The sequence below is a fragment of the Candida margitis genome (genome assembly GCF_024628925.1).
Source record: "Candida margitis strain CBS 14175 chromosome Unknown scaffold81, whole genome shotgun sequence".
Lineage (NCBI taxonomy): Eukaryota > Fungi > Ascomycota > Pichiomycetes > Serinales > Debaryomycetaceae > Lodderomyces > Lodderomyces margitis.
In genome coordinates, this window is record NW_026261753.1 from 1 (window position 1) to 19,021 (window position 19,021).

The 19,021-nt window shown below is 37.6% G+C and overlaps 9 protein-coding genes across 9 annotated transcripts; 5 read left to right on the plus strand and 4 right to left on the minus strand. All coding sequences in view use genetic code 12, as the record gives it.

The window, feature by feature from the left end:
- Nucleotides 1-210: 210 nt before the first annotated feature.
- On the minus strand, nucleotides 211-3,744 carry CANMA_000937 (uncharacterized protein; the record flags this gene model as incomplete). The annotated part of the gene is made up of 1 exon (XM_051818341.1): nucleotides 211-3,744. One exon carries the CDS (start codon nucleotides 3,742-3,744, stop codon nucleotides 211-213), a length of 3,534 nt encoding a protein of 1,177 aa, XP_051673423.1.
- An 880-nt stretch (nucleotides 3,745-4,624) lies between these two features.
- CANMA_000938 (uncharacterized protein) lies at nucleotides 4,625-6,466 on the plus strand (the record flags this gene model as incomplete). Its single annotated transcript, XM_051818342.1, has 1 exon — nucleotides 4,625-6,466. The coding sequence occupies one exon, from the start codon at nucleotides 4,625-4,627 to the stop codon at nucleotides 6,464-6,466; it is 1,842 nt and encodes a 613-aa protein (XP_051673424.1).
- Nucleotides 6,467-8,521: 2,055 nt separating this feature from the next.
- Nucleotides 8,522-10,015, plus strand: CANMA_000939 (Nem1-Spo7 phosphatase catalytic subunit; the record flags this gene model as incomplete). The annotated part of the gene is made up of 1 exon (XM_051818343.1): nucleotides 8,522-10,015. One exon carries the CDS (start codon nucleotides 8,522-8,524, stop codon nucleotides 10,013-10,015), a length of 1,494 nt encoding a protein of 497 aa, XP_051673425.1.
- A 567-nt stretch (nucleotides 10,016-10,582) lies between these two features.
- On the plus strand, nucleotides 10,583-10,858 carry TIM10 (protein transporter; the record flags this gene model as incomplete). The annotated part of the gene is made up of 1 exon (XM_051818345.1): nucleotides 10,583-10,858. The coding sequence occupies one exon, from the start codon at nucleotides 10,583-10,585 to the stop codon at nucleotides 10,856-10,858; it is 276 nt and encodes a 91-aa protein (XP_051673426.1).
- Nucleotides 10,859-11,025: 167 nt separating this feature from the next.
- Nucleotides 11,026-11,847, minus strand: CYT2 (cytochrome c1 heme lyase; the record flags this gene model as incomplete). Its single annotated transcript, XM_051818346.1, has 1 exon — nucleotides 11,026-11,847. One exon carries the CDS (start codon nucleotides 11,845-11,847, stop codon nucleotides 11,026-11,028), a length of 822 nt encoding a protein of 273 aa, XP_051673427.1.
- Nucleotides 11,848-12,112: 265 nt separating this feature from the next.
- ERV29 (Erv29p) lies at nucleotides 12,113-13,060 on the minus strand (the record flags this gene model as incomplete). Its single annotated transcript, XM_051818347.1, has 1 exon — nucleotides 12,113-13,060. One exon carries the CDS (start codon nucleotides 13,058-13,060, stop codon nucleotides 12,113-12,115), a length of 948 nt encoding a protein of 315 aa, XP_051673428.1.
- Nucleotides 13,061-14,108: 1,048 nt separating this feature from the next.
- Nucleotides 14,109-14,858, plus strand: CANMA_000943 (uncharacterized protein; the record flags this gene model as incomplete). The annotated part of the gene is made up of 1 exon (XM_051818348.1): nucleotides 14,109-14,858. The coding sequence occupies one exon, from the start codon at nucleotides 14,109-14,111 to the stop codon at nucleotides 14,856-14,858; it is 750 nt and encodes a 249-aa protein (XP_051673429.1).
- Nucleotides 14,859-15,121: 263 nt separating this feature from the next.
- Nucleotides 15,122-16,885, plus strand: CANMA_000944 (uncharacterized protein; the record flags this gene model as incomplete). The annotated part of the gene is made up of 1 exon (XM_051818349.1): nucleotides 15,122-16,885. One exon carries the CDS (start codon nucleotides 15,122-15,124, stop codon nucleotides 16,883-16,885), a length of 1,764 nt encoding a protein of 587 aa, XP_051673430.1.
- A 33-nt stretch (nucleotides 16,886-16,918) lies between these two features.
- Nucleotides 16,919-19,005, minus strand: CANMA_000945 (exosome non-catalytic core subunit; the record flags this gene model as incomplete). The annotated part of the gene is made up of 2 exons (XM_051818350.1): nucleotides 16,919-17,610; nucleotides 18,117-19,005. The coding sequence occupies 2 exons, from the start codon at nucleotides 19,003-19,005 to the stop codon at nucleotides 16,919-16,921; spliced, it is 1,581 nt and encodes a 526-aa protein (XP_051673431.1).
- Between the last annotated feature and the right edge of the window lie 16 nt (nucleotides 19,006-19,021).

Genomic DNA, 19,021 nt, shown 5'->3' on the forward strand with positions numbered 1-19,021 from the left:
GTTGTTGCCCTTGAATCGGTTGACAATTAAATAGCCTAACAAAGGTTTATATTAGAGAGATTTATCTTCCTTTGAAGGAATGGTTTGTAACTGTAGATGAAACTAACTTCTCTAGCCGTGAACCATTTTATGGTCCTCTTATTATGTATCATTACAACGCCTCATTCGTTCTTCGACTATGGCCATATATAACTAAAGCAAACTCTCCCTCTAAAGACCGGCAAAGGTTAATTGAATTATCCCACCCCATAACATCTCATCAGTAGGTATTTCCTTTCTCAACTGAACCAAATCATCTTTCTTCTCCGGAGCAATGATCACCAATCCTTGGGCTAAAGTCAATGTCTTGCCCATCATTGTCGTTGACCCAGCTAAATGAGATATTCTTGCATTCACCAATCCGGGATGTTCTATAATCCTATCGACATAAGACTCGCTAATGGCATGATTTATATCATAATAGTATCGCATAAATCGCCAGGTCTGAGTTTGGATATTCAATACGGCTATTCTCATAGTATTGGTATTGTTCGTCATCAATGGCAATCGGCTTAATCTTGACACATCAAATTTATCTGATTTATAAGGAACTTCATCAAAGAATCGTAAATGATCCGATTTGACTCCACCTAAAAAGAATAAGTAATCACGTTCTTCATTTTGATAATAAACACAGGAATGGTGACAGCATCGTAATTCTGCTTCTTTCAATTCGGGATTGGCAACCATGTTTTTCTTGGTGTATAATGATCCATCATCATCAGCACCAGGTTTAAGTGGGCGGTTGAAATAATCATAAGCATAAGTGGAGAATTTTTCCCATTTGCATGTGTCAAACACAAAGCGATAAAAGTCAGCAAAAAACTGATTACCTTCAGCACATCCACCTTGAATGATGAGCGATCGTTTGCTGAAATATGCTTGTACTTCGGACGGTTCTTCATAGCTGCTGGCTGCAAGACTGGGTGTGGCACCAGTTCCGGGTCCACTCACAATACCACCACCGCCACCACCTACTTGGAATGAGCCTGAACTGCCACCAACACTTGTTGGCGATCCACTCCTCTTGATAAAGTCTGCTTGCGACTGTGCATTCGCTTGCGCAAACGAGACCGGGTCATAGCTATCCACATTCAACGCACACCCTTCATCCAATCCCCTCAGGTAATCAATCATATAGTAAGCAAAGTAACCTCTTGCAGTAGGCCAATTTTCATCATTGTCAAGCACTATATCACAAGTCTTCGGATCACTACCAATTTTGGAAACCAATGCATCAGGTAAAAATGTGAAATTTGATATCGATAATGGCTCTTCTTTTGCCGTTAGATCAATCTTTAGTAAATCATTACAAGCCTTGAAATGTAGAATCCCATTGGCGTCAGCTTCATCTTCAAGATAAAACCCACCAAAGATGAATACACTAACGTTGGACAAAATGTTACTATCATTGAATAATGGGTTCGAGGATCTGGTCCTTGTTTCAAAACATGCTTCTCCATCAGTAGAGCAATCGTCGGCATCTTGATCACTAACAGCTTCGTCGCCATCTTCATCGTCATCCTCAATGACTTCATAATCATCACCTCGAGGGTGATATCTAGTGTGGTACTTGGCTGCGCCTTCCTTTGAGTAGGATCGAACAAACTCTAACACCTCCCTTTCATTTCTCCTGGGCGAGTGTCTACCATCGTCAGGTGGAGTTGAATGCCCACTTTTAGGACCGTTATCGCTTGTTCTCCTGGAAGATTTATTTTGGAGCTGAAGTATAGGAGTGATTGGTCGATTTGAAGCCGTTGGCGAAACTATTGCCGAATGAGGAGTCAACGTAGTTGGCGGCGATACAATTGAAGATGTCGTCGTATTCAACGGGTTTAATGACGTTGTAGTAGTATTAGTAGCAGTAGTAGTGGTTGCAGGTGTTGTTGGAGACGCGCCAGTGTATGATACGCCTCCAGCGGCGGCAGAATCTAACGATGTTGAACCTGACATCGGTGTTGCTGATGGGGCTGATGAATTGGCGGGATTTAGATGAGAAGTGGTATTTGTTGTATTCATTACTGGAGATACTGCCCGGCTACTTGAACCAGAACGATTATTAGTTGAATTTGACCGATTCTCACGAACCTTTTGGGAATATGTGTTTTTCAAATTGGTTCGATGAAATTTGTTTTTAATTTTGTCCATTTTGGATGAGCTGGGGGAAGATGTTGATGCAGATGACGTTCTAGTTACTGCGTCACTCAACGATGAATCGATTGAATGAGTGGTAACAATTCGTTGTAAACTTGGTGCTTGTTTTGATCGCCAAGCCTGGTGTTCATCAAACTTGGTTTCTCGTTGTGGCAGTTGTCGGTGCTGTTCATGTCTTTCATACTCATCATCCCGTTTCAAGTCATGATGATCTTTTGAAAAGTTGGTCTTCCTGGTATTGTTTCTTGTGACCGAAGCGCTAGCCGAATGGTCACTTGGGCTTGACTTATGAGATGCGTCAGAAAAAGCTGGTGGCAGTGATTGTTTTTGATTGTCAAAAGGCCGACTGAACTCTCCCCCGACACTGATTTTTTCACCGCGTTCATTGGGTGGCTGATATATATTGGAACATACTCCCATCCCTATTTTACCAAGAGCAGTATTCATTTTGTTTGGTTCTAGTCTAATTTTGATGAACTTCAAATTGGACGAGTCAATAATGTATCCATCCTCATTTATGACTATTTTCTTGTTGATAATCCATCGATCGATATCCGCGTGGTACTTTACGGATAAATTTTGGATTTGAAATCCACCGTAGAAAAAATAGTGTTTTGCTGTGATTTGTGTTGACAGCATGGAAAGTAGATGACCGGGGAAATCTTTTGAATTCGTAGTGTTGATAAAAGTTACTGTTCCTCGTATGGCATTATAGGCAACAAAGTGAGGATATGGGTGTAGGAAAGGTGTGGTTAACATTTTCGAATCAACAAATGGGGGCACTTTGTAGGGAAAATGAACAGAAACTTTGTTAATGTCGACATCCAGTGGTAGGCCAACGTGGTGGAAAGTTGACGATTTAGTGGTGCTCAATCCACCAAATACATAGGTCACATCACCCACCACGAATGAATTCTGAAAACAAAGTTTGGGTACGTCTGACATTAGCCGTAGTTGTTTTTTGTCACTTCTGAACGGGTTGGGAATATTCAATGAAATCTTAGGGATGGTGATATACCCTGAATAAGCATCAATTTTCTCATCCTGTTTCAGAATAAAACTTTGTCTTCTTTCTCTTGTTTGTTCTGAAACCTCACTTGAAGCATTGGATGTAGATACACTAGAATCTTTTCTTCCGTACGCAGAATGCTCTATTTCATTTAAGTGACATATGGGGTTGAAGTTGTACTGAAGATCGCCATTATCATAATCCAATTCTATCTTTGTTGACCTATCGTTAGCTAATCCATATCGAAGCAAACTGTAAGGGACAGAATATCCATTAATCCAACCGTTGGACTCGTTGTTTTCTGCAAAAAACTGTTCTTCCCTTGCCTTTGTCTCCAGATTACTATTGAACCGTGGTAAGCTTGTTGTTGTCTCGAGTTCATGCAAGTCAAGGGTAAAGTGTTGCGTCTCCTGTGGCTTGTAATGACCTGGAGCTTGTGTTGACGTGCTCGGTGAAACTGGGTATGATTTTACATCTTCCAAAGATTCTGGTCTGGTAAATGATTCCAAAGACGAAGTACTATGTCTAGGCTGTTGTGACATCTTTTGTGAATATTTTACCCAATGGTGAAGAGGGTTATGAATTCTTGGTTTGTCTTTTTTTTCCTTTCCTTTCTTTTCTTTTTCCTTTGTTCTCTTTGAAAATGACAATATGGTAGGGCACTGTTCAAAAAGTGAAGCTAAGTCGAAATTGATTAGGAGGGTGTCTGTGTATATAGAATGATGTTGTATACTAAATGTCTATCTGGTTTTGGGAAAAGAGCCAAGTTTGCGTGTAATGCGAACAAAATAGTAAGTTTTAGAGTTAATCACGTGATAAGCTGAAACTACAAAATTGTATTAGAGCAGACCATTTGGAAGTTAATGCCTTTCCGATGGTTGTTACTGAAAGAAATAGTAAAATAGGTATAGTTGAGATGGATTAGTTTAGCTAGTTTCGGAACTATTAGACCTGATATGTTGCCATCACATGCAAAAAAATTTGATCCATATATTGTTTACTGACTTTTGCTTAGGTTCAAAAAGTAGTAGACCAAGTAGATGAAATACAAACTAAGCTAATCATCAACGTATGTATCTTCATTTGTTCTTGATGTTGTTTTAAAAGAATCTGCATTTTGTTTGTCTGTCTGTTTCTTTTTTGCAATTGGTTGGATTATCATAGTGTCCTCTTTATTTTACTTTTTTATCTCCGGTTTTAGGCTTTCTCATTGTATGCCCCCCTCCTCTTTAGTTCCTTAATTAGTAAACTTATTAATAGAACTTTAAATAAATAAAAAAAATAAAAGAAAAAGGAAAAGCGAAACCTAACTAACACACGAGAATCATTGATAGCACTTCTATAATAGAAAAATATCTACAGATAACGAATAAGATAGAGATCTAGGAAGCCACAGCAAGCAAGAGCTATAACCAGTCCCAAATGGCAGTAACTTCAAAGCAAGCAGATTATTCGGGTGCCATTGATGACGACGATAAAGTCGATGATTTCACACATGATCTTGAACAAATAGGCCGATTATCGTTTCTTGAAAATATCAACCTACTCAGCCTACCTAGTCTACCTAGTTTATCCAATCTTCCTAATCTTTCCAACCTACCCAACTTGCCAAACCTTGACAAATTTGACACCGGTTATTCTGACGTGCTAGATTCCTTGACTGCTCTTATACACCAGGCGGTAACACTACCTGATGACACTAGTGATGCCGAAGATAATGAACTGTTAAAAGATGATAATGGTGATGATGCAATAGCAACTGGTAACGATTCAGAAAGTGGTTTAGGGTTAGATGTCACTATGCTCACTGAGATGATAGCTCGAGGACAAGCTAATATAGCCAGTCTAATCAAGCAGATAACGACCCTGAGAAAAGAAGATGAAGAATCTGTTGTAAATGAATCTATTGAAGAAAATGAACTACCAAACCGTGATATTGAAATAGAGTCTTTAGGTGAGGAGGAAGTTCGGCGCTTGACAGAGTTAGATACAATTGAAGACTTCAAAAGAGAAGAAATTCTTCGGGCTAGAATTAAATCAATACAGAGCTTGGATATCAATCAAGAGTCCAAAAACAAGTTGGTGACAAGATTAATGATGGGTAATTACTACAAATACATTAGTGCACAACTTAAAGAAGAAAAAGAGAAATTATCTCAATTAGGGTTTCAAAAGCAAGTGACGGATGAAGAGTCAAGGTATTTCAGTGATGGAACCGAAAGGACCACGGAGGGGGTTCAAAGTATCGATACCCATATAAACGAAGCTGACGACGATGAGGATGTATTTACTGACGACGATGAGGTGGTGATTTCCGAAGAGGATCAAATGCCATCGTACTTTGATAGTGCTAAAGGCATACTTGGATGTCGGCACTACCAACACAATTGTAAGTTGGAGTGTCCCACTTGTCATAAATGGTTTTGTTGTCCATCTTGTCACGACGAGGTAATCAAAGACCACAAAATGGTGCGTAATAAAGTGAAACATATCTTGTGTATGCATTGCCAAACGCCACAAGTGCCTGATAATAACTACTGCATCAACTGTGAACAAGAGTTGGCCAATTATTTTTGCAACAAGTGTATTCTTTATGATGATGATGTCAACAAGGATATTTATCATTGTGACAAGTGTGGTATATGTCGATTGGGTCTTGGGTTAGATAAAGATTATTTCCATTGTGATGTGTGCAATATTTGTCTTTCAATTGATTTAAAAGATAAACACAAGTGTGTGTCTAATACTACGCATTGCAATTGTGCCATTTGCCATGAATACTTATTCACGTCAGTGGAAAAAGTTGTGTTTATGAAATGTGGCCATTCTATTCATCAGCATTGTTTTAAAGAGTTGACCAAACATTCATATAAATGTCCATTGTGCAAAAAGACAATCATCAATGTTGACCAACAATTTCGTATATTGGCACAGGAAATCGACCAAAGTCCAATGCCGCATCCGTATAATGAGTGGCGGTGCATCATTAGTTGCAACGATTGCAAAGGTAAATCAAATGTGGCGTATCATGTGCTTGGGTTAAAGTGCAAGTATTGCAAAAGTTTCAATACTAATCAGTTGCAATTGAGAAAACCAGGTGAAGAAGTAGTGGAATTGGGTGCGGGGGGTGGGGGTGGGGGTGATGTCGAGCATGAGCATGAACATGAGCATGAGCATGAACATATTGTTGATTTTGATGCAAACATCATGAGATTAGTTCAAACTAATCTAGAGAATAATTTTGCAATCGATTTACAGCAGTAGTTATCTGGGTAATATAGAGTTAATGTCTGTACAACTTTGTAGGAAATGTAGGAGAAAAGATAAAGAAGGGAGGGAAGAGGTACGTGTAGAGAGGGAGTTTTTCTTGTTCTTAGCGGGTTAAGATTTAGTGATGGAGTATGTTTGATACAGTCGGTGTTAAACTAAATTTAACATCTGCTCCTATCCGCAACGATCTTTTATTTTTTCTTCTTTCACATGCTAAAGAGTCAATCAAAGTTTCACCGACTTGTGCCCCTATGGGGGTATCATTAAAAGTTGTCTGATCTGGGGGGGAGGGGGGATAAGAGAGTTTGGGTTAGGGTTCAGACTAATAACAACATAAAAAGTCAAACTCAACTGCTACTGTAAAAGAAGATGGTGTTTTTGATGGTGCGTATTCTAAGCGGCTACAAAAACATTGGAGCAATAGAGATATCATTTAAAATTAGAACAAAATCCTTTAGTAAAAGCATTGTTTGAAATTGTAAGCTGTGGAAGAGAGATATCAAACTGATGCATCTAAGGTTTAAGTGACTTCTGTTCTGAAGAATATTGTGCTCTAATTTTGGCATTGTGTATCGAACTTTTGAATGCAAAACGAAGAAGAAGAAGAAGTAGTGACATTAATTTTGAATTCAAATGCCAGTCGGAGCAACTAAAGCACATAGAACAAAAGTAAGCCTTTACCCATCCAAGTATAATTCCAATTTCTGTTGAGTTACTTCAATGTCCCCAAAGAAAAAAAGTTCATAGTGTCGCACCAACAGAACCAACAGAACCAACAGAATCAAAAATCAGCCGCCCCACCAACTCTGTAAATAAAAAAAATACCCAGCAGAAAAATTAAATACGAGTTGTGGGCCAACAGAAAAATATGATACTTTCCACGCCAATATACATTATGCAACCTGTCTGGTTATATAGCGAAGTAGAACTGCAACCCTAATTGAAAATCTTTAAGTCACGCAATATGTTTATTGATCGTTCCGCGCAAATAACGTCGTAGCGGAAAGCGGAATTAACCGATTCGAGAAGTTAAAAATAAAAATAAAAATAAAAATAAAAATAAAAATAAAAATAAAAATAAAAATAAAAATAAACAAGAATTTCGCCAAACCCTCGGTCGTTTAGTATACGACCAATCTTAAGCTGAGAAAGGTAGAAACAAAAGTAGGACTTCTTGCGCTATATGCAAGGTGTTAGATAGTGCATCTGGAAGAGCAAAGCCATATTCCACATATGTCATTTTTTTAGAGAAGAAAGTTGGTAACTCCGGAATTCCATTGGGAGAGAATATCATTAACAGTAGCCCCATCTTCTATTTTCTTTTTTTTGCTTCTTGTTTTCTTTGGGTTTAGGTTTGGGTTTGGGTTTGGGGATTTGGGAAGGTTTAAATTTATGAAAAAAAATATTATTCTTTTGTGTAATAGTTGGGTGTTTGGGTGTTGTTAATAATTGAGATTAGTAGTAATAGTAATAGTAATAGTAATAGTAATAGTAGTAGCAACAGAAAAAATTAAATCCATAATCAACAATAATAAATCTAAAAAAGAAGTGTTTACCCATCTCTTGACATCGAAAGAAGAGGAAGAAGAGGAAGTAGCATAAAGACAGAAAGAGTTTTTTCACATTCAGGTCCACCACAACAGTCTTCTTTTAGACATTCTCCCCCATATTTTTAGCATTAACATTACAATTTTGGCAAATCATATCAACAGGTTTTTTCCCACTCGCCACGTGTAATTGATCTAGCCATATTCTCCAGATTAGAAACAGACACTCCCCCAAAAAAAAACAAAGACGTTCCTGGAGCACTCATTGAAAAAGGATATCGTTATCAACCTGCATTCATTAGCATAAAGTATCTTTTATTTATACAACAGTTGACTGGAGCAACATCATAATCCCCCTTTAGCATTTATACATTTCACCCCCGCCAAAAAGCCAAAAAAAAAAACTCGTATGTTTGACCATCATCATTGAGCATCTATTTAAAAAAATTATCATACCCAAACCAACAACTAAGCGAAAGAGAACTTACCGCATCATTTAGACATGAACTCAATCAAGTTAATTGTCAATTCGTTTGATAATATACTTCCCGGAAAGGGCAATTACGACATACCACCTACGAACGATGACGGTGATGACCAGCGACTGGGGAAGGAGACGGAACAAGAACAAGAGCAAGTAATGCTGGTGAATGATGATGATGGCAAGACACTAGAAGATCCAAATGCAATTAAAGGGCCATGTAGGCTTCCAGCGACTCGAGAGGAAACGCCTACTATAAGTTTGGAAGAAAAAGTGGAGCAGAATGAAGAATTGGAGGATGTCGAAGAGGGGGAGGAAGAGGAGGAGGAAGAGGAGGAAGAGGAAGTCAACCTTACTACAGAGTCCGAAAAGCATGTACCTACTCCGTCACAAACATCAGCTTACAAAAGATCGTCAATTGTGGTATTTTTCATTCAAGTGGGTAAAGTCATTTACTTTTTCCCCAATTACCTTATTATTAAACCTATTTCAATAATCATTAACCTCATCATTTTCCCATTTGTCTTGCTCAAGATATCATTGGGCTTTGGACCAAAACCAGCAAGAACAAAGCAAGACCTAACATACGATGACAAAATTGACACCTCTTTTGACAGTGATGTTGCTGATTCATTAGTTACACGTGCAACACCTCCATCATCACCAGCAACAGCATCATCATCATCATCATCATCACCCGCATCGAAATCAAAACTGACACACTTGGATTCAGACCCTGATGAATACGATGAAAAAATAGTTGAACAGATTAAACAAGAAAACCTACTAGCAAATGAAGTCAAATCACCATCATCATTTTCAAGGTACATGATTCCGCCACCACAACGATTATTCCCGTTATCAAGAAATCCTCAACGCAAAAGAAGGAAAAAAATACTTATATTAGATTTAGATGAAACTTTAATTCATTCACTTTCAAGAGGTGGACCACGAACTTTTAATCCAGCATCCAAATCAAAAATGATTGAAATTAAATTAAACAACGTATCATCATTATATTATGTTCACAAGCGACCCTATTGTGATTATTTTCTCACTCAGATTAGCCAATGGTTTGAATTACAAATCTTCACCGCTAGTGTTAAAGAATATGCTGATCCGATAATAGATTGGCTAGAAGAGGAAATTATCGATTCATTACGGAAAAAGGGCAAACGACACAAGATCCAATCTAGTTCTGATTACATCAAGCCGCATATTTTCACTAAACGGTATTACCGATCCGATTGCAGTTATCGACCTGGCGTCGGGTACATTAAGGACTTGTCACGGTACTTGCGCGATGATGAATTGAAGAATGTCATGATTTTGGATAATTCGCCTATAAGTTATGCCATGCATGAAGACAATGCTATTGGTATTGAAGGATGGATTAATGATTCTAATGATCGAGATTTGTTGAATTTGTTGCCGTTGTTGAAGAGCTTAAGTTTGTGTATTGATGTGCGATTTATTTTGGGGTTGAAAAATGGAGAGAAGTTGTTTGAAATGTAAGATGGAGAGAATATACATAGAGTTTGCTTAGTTTTATAAAAAGTTAATACACTGATTAGACTTAAATGGTGGTGCTACATTTGTAGGTGGGGATATTACAAGTATAAATGAAACCTCTCTTTTCTCTACCTAATCATAATTTTGCAACTTTATTGAAGTAAACAATTGATATCTCATTTCTGTATTTAACATTTTCCATAAATGTAAAATTTCTTTCAAAAAAATTAGGATAAAATTTTGAAGCCAAAGTAATTAAAGAGAATAAAGGATACTTGAAGTCAATGAACTCTAATATAGTGTGTTTGCTATACTTTCTCCCACTCCCCTCTCCCCCACATTCTTAAATGAGTACAAGTCCTCTCTCTAATCAAAAGAAAAACAAATTATCCAAATTCCCACGACACTTTCAATTTGATGACAGAAAGAAGAAAAAGAAGAAGAAAAAAAATTGCAGCAAATGAAAAATTATTCAAAAAAGTGAGAGAGAAAGAGAGATTGCCACTACAACAAGGTACTGTTAACTACAACTAAAACTTCTACTACTTCAACTAAATTCATTAAAAAAAAATGTTCGGAATCGGTGGAGCATCCCCTCAAATCTCATCTCAGGCCAAATTACAAGCCGCAGAGGCAGAATTAGACATGGTCACCGGCATGTTCAATGCCCTTGTGTCGCAATGTCATTCGAAATGTATAAATAAATCATACAATGAAAGTGACATTACCAAGCAGGAATCATTATGTCTTGACAGATGTGTTGCCAAGTACTTCGAGACTAATGTGCAAGTTGGTGAGAATATGCAAAAGTTGGGTCAAAGTGGACAATTTATGGGAAGAAGATAAACGTGCATGACATTGTTTTATTTAATGGTTTTTTCACCATTTGTGACGGTAAAGATGGAGGTGAAAAAGTAAAGGTGAACTTTTAGTCTCACTCTTCTTTGCTGTTTGTGTATATATTTACAAGTATATATATATCTATTTAGAAATATGATATTAAAAAAATCTTGTTAATCTAATCCAAATGCTTTGGCTAATCGTAACTTGATTCCTTCAAAACTATTCAATTTCGGCCTAACATCAAGCCAAACTTGTCCACTATTATCATCTCCATTATAAAAATCAATAACGTATTCAATCTCTTTCCCACATCGATTAATGGTCCAATCATGACGATCAAAAGGCGGTGGCTGGCCCCACACATGCAGCTTGATCCATGCTCGTGGTGTCAACTTCTTTGAATCACCTTTGAATGAAGTCAAAGTAATACCACCACACTGCTTCAATGCTTCCTGGTAATTCGAACCTTCCCACATGGTTATATGTTTCCATGCACGTTCATTGACTAAATTGTGGATAGGGACAATGACTTTCATATCTTGTGAATCAGGGTTCCAGTTTTTACGCTGCATAGCTTCGAAAAATTGTTTTTGGCTAGGGTAGATCCAGTTTTGGTGTGATGATGTGCGTGGAATAGAACTGATTTCTCGATCAGTGGGCAAGTTGATGTTGGATGTGGTTGTGTCTTGTGATGTGTTTGGAATAGTTGATGAATCGCAGGTTGTCGTCGATGAGGACTGCTGGGGTACTTCGATTGCAGAATCAGACGTTGTGACTGCCACTGATACTTTATCTAGCCATGCGGATCGACTATCATGATTTACTGGACATACTTGTGGCTCATTAGTTGAAAGTTGAGATGATGATGGCATTTGTTTTGGTTGAGCTTGTTCGACTTCCTTGGGGTTTCCACCACCTGTTAGCTTAGAAAGCCACGACTTTCTTGTGGAATGGTCTACTGGGCATTTAGGCTGTTCGTTACTGTCCGACATAACGTGAAGGCGATCTCTATCTTGCGGTAATCTACTCCGGTTGATATTTCTACCAAATCATTTTTTTTTTATTCAATTTTCGCTTAGTCAGTTGATTTCGCAGAAATTATTAGTGGATGATAAACAATATATGCATCTCATATATATATATATACATATATATTTATTCACTTTATCCGTAATCTACGTCTAAGTGAGTCCCCCTCCTCCCGCTCCGTTTATTTTTCATCACAAATATACATGCTTCTTCTCTCTCTCTCTCTCTCTAGTAGATCTTCTTCTTTTCATCAATGGAAAATTCTCCAGCACCGGCATTAACCACCAACAACAATCCACCAACAATGGACAACACTTGGAAAAATTCATATCTCAAGAAATCTCTTCTAGCATCACGTCCACCATAGCTCCAGAATTGGTTAGTAACCACATTGTACACAAACAACAAGGCCAACATGACAGCAGCAGCAAACTTGGTCTTGTAACCCACAATTATTGAAGCACAAGAAGCAATACCCACAATAATGATCAAGACTCTACCCAAGGACCATTCTGACGAAAATACAAATCCTAAAAACAAAAGAACCAATAATATTCTCCCTGCCAATAAAAAGTATTTCTTGTTATCTTGATTATTCAACATGGGCAAACCGGGCATATTCAATGACCGTTTATCTCTAATAATAGTATCGGAAAAGGCCAACACCAACCCACCAACAACCGACAAATTTCTCAAAATGAACTGAGAATCAAACAATAATCCATAAACAATACCTTGAGCAATAACAACAAAGATCAATGCAACTGTAGCAATATTGATCTTTTTTCTAGCAATCACCAATGTCGAAGCAATAGTCATGACCAACATGTTGTTGAACAAAAACACAACAGTAAACCATCTCCAGTAGTGTCTATAATTGTGCAAATAATAGACCTGTTCATTCCACTGAGAGAAAATTCTCAAAGTATCTTCGTAAAAAGTAGCCACTAAAAAGGCTCTTCCAATAGCTGGCACATATGGTTTCAATGGCTTGAATTTTTCATCAATCAAATCCTCAATTTTTTTACTATAGTGTTCAAATTGCTCCAAGGGTGATTTTGAACTGGTTATGGGGCCAATAGTATGGGGTTGTCTTGGAGGGATGTTGATGTTTGGTTGTTGTGGTTGTTGTTGATTAAATTGATTGGGAAACTGATTCGGACCACGGTATGACATTGTTGGTAGGATATATATATACAGTCTGAATCAAAAGCAGAAAGGTTAAACGTGGCAAGTAGTAGAAGTGGGCTTAGACTAAATTGTAGTAGTAGTAGAAGTAGTAGTAGAACCAGGACTAGTAGTTAAAGTAACAGTAGCCGTGTAGCGCTCTTTTTTTGATCTGACGTGTAAATTTCCTACTGTGTAGGTGCGAGGGTGAGCGTCAGTTGAAAAATTATTTCCCAAATCAGACACCAAAGAACACACAACACAATACAATTATGCAATACACACAATATTCACAATATACAAGAGAGAAGAAGGAGAAGAAGAAGAAGGAAAAAAAAATAAATATACATATATAAATATTTAATGAAAAGGACACGCAATATCTAACACACATACATTACTACTACTACTTCTACTACCACTGCCACTACCACTACCACTACTGCTAGTACTACTTCTCAGCATGTATACCAGTCCTACATCAAACAATAAGTGTCATCCCAAACATGTAATCAAAGTAATTACCAGTTTGTACACTTTCTGTTAACCTCAATTATGATCTAAACGGGTCTAAACGTCCATAATAAGCCTTTATTTTTAATGTCAAAAATAATTACCATAACAGGAAAGTGCGGATTATATTTCTTCTGTTTGTGTCAATATTGATGCTACCACATGAGTTAAAATGATAATGTCACAAGAAGTTAAATCACGCCACGTCAAAATACACGACACTGGATTTGACAGAAACTGCAAAAAGGTTAATAGGTACACCTACCTCAGTTAGTCAACAACCATAAAACGTCACTCGCTCATTATACTTTTCTGTCATATTGAATGATTATGTTACCTTTATCCTTTGGTCTCATCGGACTTACGCCAGTGTGTCTCCTTTTGTCATCGGCGATGTGTTAAGAAAAAAAGAAACGATGAGCGAAAACGGTCGTGTCATAATCATTTGTCCCTCCTGTTGGCTTATAAATATTTCCACGGTTTTCCAACATTTCCACAATTCTTCTTTTACAACCACCTATTATCACATAAATATCAAATCACAATGGCTTCAAATCCCCCAGGTCAATGCTGTACCGAAGGTACTTTCCACGAAGGTAAAGCTATCGGAACATTTAAAGATATTTACGGTTTAGATACCTATACCGTTGGTGATGATTCCGACAAGGTTATTGTCATCTTGACCGATGTTTATGGTAACCACTTCAACAATGTTATGCTCATTGCTGATGCCATTGCCAAGAATGGCTACAAAGTTTTAATTCCTGATATTTTAAAAGGTGATCCTGCTAAACAAGGTGGCGATCTTCAGGGCTGGTTGAAGAACCATAGTTTGGAAATCACTGAACCTATAGTTAATGGGTTTTTGGACAAAGTCAAGAATGAACTTAAACCAAAGTTCCTTGGTGCCATTGGATACTGTTTTGGTGCTAAATACGTTGTGAGAAACTTGACTCAATCGGGTCCTTTGGATGCTGGTGCTATTGCCCACCCTTCATTTGTAACCATTGAGGAAGTGAAAGCAATTAAAACCCCACTTATCATTTCGGCATCTGAAACTGATCCAATATTTACACCAGAGTTGAGAAAACAAACTGAAGATGCATTGGCTGATTTGGATGATGTCAGATATGAAATCACATTGTTTTCTGGAACTGTACATGGTTATGCTGTGAGAGGTGATATTTCAAATCCTATAGTAAAGTACGCCAAAGAAAAGACTTTGAATGACCAATTGTACTTTTTTTGGAGTGTTGGTCAGATCAATTCGAAGCAAGGCAAAAGCTCTTTATAAGATAGCTTAGAGAGGAGCTTTGCTTAGTGTATCTTTTGTATATTTTTGGTATTTAATTTAGACGAAACTAAAACAAAGCTTTATTTGGTTTTTGAATTACTCTAGGCATATCCTTTGTCTACTCTTTGTTTATACTCTCTCTCTCTCTCTCTCTCTCTCTCTCTCGCCCCAATTTGCAACACATTTTAAAAGTGTGGGATTAAATTGCGCGCCAAACAAAAGGTTGGGAATTAAGTCAACAGCTTTCATTCCACCCCTCACCAATGAACGAAAAGTCCCCATTGCCAATCCACAAGAAGGTGGATGAGAAAACACGCAGCTGGAAAGGATTTCATCTCATATCTGGTGTTTTGTCCCTCTTGACAATTTCAATTTACTTGTCAACCACATTTACCTTCCCAACTTGGATTATAAAATCTGAACCTGATAATCCTGATGGTCTTTGTCCAATTGTACCAAAAATAGATCCAACAAAAGACATCCATAACCCCAAGTTACTCAATTACATCTTGTATAATGACAAGTTCCACAAGCAGGAACGGGAGAAGTTGCTTGGAGCAATTCAAGTCCCCACTGAAGTGTATGATGATATGTTGAATCCAAAATCGGCTAAAAATTTAGACAAGTTACTCCAATCAGAACCAAGATGGAAGCCATTTATCAAATTTCATCAATATTTAGAGGAAACTTACCCTTTGGTACACAATCATTTGAAGATTGAAAAAATCAATCACTTGGGCTTGGTGTACACGTGGAAAGGTAATGACAAAAACAAAAAACCAATTATATTAGCAGCCCACCAAGATGTCGTCCCAGTTCAACAGGCAACATTAGACCACTGGACTTATCCACCATTTAAAGGTGGATATGATGGTAAGTACTTGTATGGAAGAGGGGTTTCTGATTGTAAAAACTTACTTATTGGGTTGTTGTCTACAATTGAATTACTTTTGGAAAAGGAAAAGTTTAAGCCCGAAAGAACCATTATATTGGCTTTTGGGTATGATGAAGAAAGTGCTGGTACAGGAGCAGCCGAAATATCAAAACATCTCTTATCACGCTATGGACCTGATTCGATTTTGCAAATCATCGATGAAGGCAACGAAGCATATGAACAAGTAGAAGGATTGAATTTGATTCTTCCTGCGACTGGAGAAAAGGGGTATCTTGACTCAGTGATTGAATTGTATACACCTGGTGGTCATTCCAGTGTGCCCCCTAAACACACGTCTATTGGAATAATGGCCCAATTAATCACCGAGATTGAAAATGATTCATTCCTGCCATTACTCACACAAGCTAACCCAATTATGGGTGAACTATTCTGTTTAGCTGAACACAGTCCTGCTTTAGACAAAACTTTGCGACGCAACATCTTAAAAGCACAAGTTGACACTAATGCCAATAAAAAAGTTGTCGAATACTTGGCAGAAAACCTCGATACCAAATACTTGATCACCACATCTCAAGCAATTGATATCATTGAAGGGGGCGTCAAGTCGAATGCATTACCTGAGCATGTGTCAATTTTGGTCAACTCAAGAATTTCAGTTGAGGAAAGTGTTGAAGATGTAGTCGACAAGTACAAACTTCATGCTGAAAACATTGCCAAAAAGTTCAGCCTTGGTCTTGTTGTGAATGGTGAAGAACTAATTGAACCAGCAAAGAATGGATACTTCAACTATTCCTTAGTTGAACCTTTGCAACCAGCACCAGTCTCGCCCATAAATGGTGAAAGCTGGAATGTCTTTGGTGGCGCTTTAAGGTACTTGTACGAAGACTTGGTTTTCCCCCAACTGAATGATACCTTTGTTGTAGCGCCATTTTTATCAACGGGAAACACCGACACCAAGTCCTATTGGGATTTGAGTAGAAACATTTATCGGTACCAACCAGGGCTCCCTAATGAAGATAGTGGTATTCATTCCGTAGATGAGAGATTGGTATTTGATGGACACTTCCATATTATCGCTTTTTACTACTATTACTTGCAACTTATCGATAAAGCTGATGATGCAAAGTTTTAAAACATTTTATACAAACTAGATTACTTTAAGTTTTTAATTTGCCAATTTAGATGCTCTTGCGTTCCCATGTTTCCTCACTTCCATATCCATCAAGTCTTTTATCCTATGACTTCCAGCTATTCCAATACTCAATACTTTTTCCAAGCTATCCAACGGCAATTTATCCTCCAATAGCAACAATGCTAATTTTTCACTTTTGCCAATGACCCCAACAGTGATGGAGCTCACATCAGTCTCTTCTAAATTGTTCAAATCTAGTAATGGCGATTGATCAAATAATCCACAACTGACACTACTTACATAATCATACATGGCAATTCCAGCATCAATTATAGCTAACGTAATTGAATTTGTTATTGCTGCAATCATTCCTCCATCTTGACTCAATACCTGTACGTTTATCGCTATATTAGTTCGAGGGTATAAATGCAATAGTATCAGTTGTTCAAAAGTTCTTTCTAGTGTAGTTTTAATTTCCACCATCCGCTTTTCCGATTTCGACCGTTTCTTTCGTTCAAAAGTGGAGAAATTGGCAATAGTTAGGTTGACTTCTAGGTTAGCACGATCCTGATTCATTTGGGCTCTACTGCTGGGTTCAATGGGCCCCTGTACTGTGCAAATAACTTTTGTGTTCCCCTGCTCAACATACGATGAGCCATCTGACGAGTTGGGATGTGTGTTGATACGGCACTCGAATCGACGAAGTTCATTCCATCTTCTACCATCTATTCTGAGACCTTCGGGCGAGTATAGTTCCATTCGAGACATTTTCCTAAAAGAGCGATGAGTTTATTTGGGTTACTATGTGGTAGTCAGAAAAGAAAGGAAGAAAAAAAAAATAAAAAAAGTGAATCCTTATATCTCCTCGCCCTACCAAATATTTTTGCAATTTAGATTATCACACACATACACTGGTTCTATATCTCTCTCTATAAACTTTTAATAAACTCACCAACACATAAGCAATTGCTTAAGAAAAAAAATAATGATGAATTGAAAAGTGAATAATCAAACGTGTTTTCTCCCAAGAATTCCAACCTATATGCATTGTATAACCAACATCCTTGTGAGACTATCCACAACACCAAAACCAACAACCCATTGAATCGCCTTGTTGTTAATAAATCAGATTTGGATAAAAAGTGGGGGAGGAAAATCAAAAACCAAATAAAGTACTGAGATGTAATCACTTTGTTAAAAGTGACAAACGTAAATGTCTGTATAAACAAACAGGATAGTAAATCCTGTTTTGCAAATATGAAAGGAACGATTACCCCTGATAGTAAGAGTTGGGGAACAAATGCCAATTTCTCAATGTCTATTTTGGATGAGATTGGTAATGCAGATTTGTAGTATAGAACCATATTATAGACTGAAAAATTGTGTCTATGGTCTATTCTTTTAATGTGGTAAAAGTATGAATTTTCAAGAAACTCCTGTCCGTATAAAAAGTACATTAACCCATTGAGCAATGCCAAAGTTGCAATCGTATAAAATATGTACTTGATATTCTGGAAATTGATCAATTTTAATACGCGCAAATTGACAATTGGTTGTGAGTTATTAGTCAAGCACAACAAGATACTTGGTATGTAGATTATAGGATATATTTTAAAATGAATTGCCAATCCAAGCCAGAACGCTGATGCAAAGATACTCCTCTTTTCAACCAAGTAGTACAACGAAAGCATTACCAATACGGTCAATATACTTTCAGACGAACCTCTTGTGCTTATAGTTATAACCATTGGATTTAAAAGCCACAATGATGATAAAACCAACTTCTTTGACTTTGTTAAATCGGTTTCCTTGGCCAACAATTTGGCAATCAAAACACCTGTCACTAAATCACCAACCATGAACATTACCTTTCCCCAACTGTACCATAAAGACCCCCAATTGTTCGGCACTAGCATCATTGCTAGTATTGGCGTGTAACGATATGTTTCTCGAAGATATGGCGATTGTCCTTCAAAGACATAGTGCGAGGCATCTGAAAACACCAAGTAGTCTATGTCGGTATATTTCACCGGCATATGTTCATCTTGATACAAGCCAAACAAGAAAAATCCTATCCGGAGCACCACTGCCAATGCAATGACACCTGATAAACTAACCATTGGAGTCGTTCTACTG